Source organism: Emiliania huxleyi, assembly GCF_000372725.1.
Source record: "Emiliania huxleyi CCMP1516 unplaced genomic scaffold EMIHUscaffold_4880, whole genome shotgun sequence".
Taxonomy (NCBI): domain Eukaryota; phylum Haptophyta; order Isochrysidales; family Noelaerhabdaceae; genus Emiliania; species Emiliania huxleyi.
The window spans coordinates 1-1,654 of NW_005198331.1; the positions used below are offsets into that span (position 1 = coordinate 1).

The following is a 1,654-nucleotide window of genomic DNA, read 5'->3' on the forward strand; positions in this document are numbered from 1 at the left end:
GCCGTTCGGATCGGACGAGCGCGCCTTTGGGACGCCCGGGGCGGGCGGCAACAACGCGTTTGTGGACCCGTCCTCCGGGTTGGCATTCGCGTACGTCGAGAATCGGATGGGCTTCTTCATTGTGGACGACCCGCGAGAGTACGCGCTCCGCGCGCGCATGTACGAGTGCGTCGTCAAGCTGCGCGCCGCCGAGGGCCTTCCCGACACGATCAGCGCGGCACCGAGCGGGTGGACGCGCTCGTGCCTCCAGCCGGGGAGCGTCACCGAGAAGTGGCTCGAGAGGCACCCGGGGATGGGGCTTCAAGGGGGGTGAGCCATTGCCTGCCACGCGCCTCCTGAGAGGTCCGCCCACTAATTTGGTATTTGCGCTGAGAAAGAAAACAGGAACAACACGAGGGAGGGGAGGAGGACACAACAGGGTCCCCACCTGCACGAGCAGGATTTGGGAGCGCTAAAAAAAGAAAGAAAAGAGACCACCCAACGCTAAAAAAAGAAAGAAAACACACAACCCAAGGCGCAAGGGAGGGATGGGAGGACGGCACGCCGCCACCACACAGGGATGTCAAGGGGAGAAGTGTGGTGCTAGCCGTCGCCCACCCTCGGGCGTCTACCACTTCCTATCTCTCTTCGCAGTTTCTCACCAATTCAACGCTCTAGGAAAGGAGGCACGATATTTTCTTCTTTCTGGTGTGTGTGTTATAGCATTTGCGCGAAACATCTCTCCGACCGGCTCGAACCACAGAAAAGCGATTTTTTCTTCTTTCTGGCGCTGTGCGCGAAAAACCACTATAGTAAGAGGGTAGGACTCTGACCTGTTCCGACCTTGATCAGACCGAAGCTGAGTACAGACCTGTTCAGACCGTCATCACTTTGATCATGGTCGGATCACGGTCGGATCAGGGGCGGAACATGGTCTGGAAATCCCCTAGGTGCCGCCGCCGCTGACCGCTGTTCGAGTACGGTCGGATCAGGTCGGATCACGGTCGGAAAGGGTCGGGGTGTGTCGGAGTGTTCACGGCACGGCGCCGCCGATTCACAGTCACGTCGCTGCCTTCCGCGTGCGTCCCCTGACGTCTCGTCTGCGGACCTAGTCTGACCGCCGCCACGCCTCTCGGCATGGACGCTGCCGGCGGCGACGAGCTGCCGCTGGGCGCGGAGGCGGCGGCCGAGGCGGCGGCGGCCGAGGCGGAGGCGGCGGCCGAGGCGGAGGCGGCGGCCGAGGCGCCTGCGGCGGCGACCGAGGTGGTTGAGGAGGAGGCGGAGGAGGCGGCGGAGGCCGCGGCTCCGGAGTCGGCGGCGCGGCCGGAGAATGCGCTGGAGGCGGACACGTCGCGCTCTGCCCACTATCTTTATGTACCCGTCAAGCGCACGGACGAGCTCGGACCACTGCCACCACCTGCCCTCAAAATACACATGCCAGGCACGCCCCAGGCCAAGCCTCGGCGCCTCCCCGCCCGGTGATGGGCCGGCGTCTGGCTCGCCAACGACGGGCGCAGGGCCGCCAGCACCGACCTCATTGGCAGGCTCCTCTCCTTCGCCGCCAACGCCCATGACGCTGGTCTCCAGGTCCACGGTCGGAATTAGCCCGAGCAGCGCCTCGGCTGCGTCAATGTGGCGGTGGCGTTCCGCCTCGTCTACAATCATCTCGGCCGCG

At 64.3% G+C, this 1,654-nt stretch overlaps 1 protein-coding gene across 1 annotated transcript; it reads left to right on the forward strand.

The window, feature by feature from the left end:
• EMIHUDRAFT_124335 (hypothetical protein) lies at window positions 1-1,353 on the forward strand (the record flags this gene model as incomplete). Its single annotated transcript, XM_005767501.1, has 2 exons — window positions 1-309; window positions 1,092-1,353. Coding segments are annotated over 2 exons (571 nt in total), but the record flags the coding sequence as incomplete, so codon positions are not given.
• Window positions 1,354-1,654: the final 301 nt, after the last annotated feature.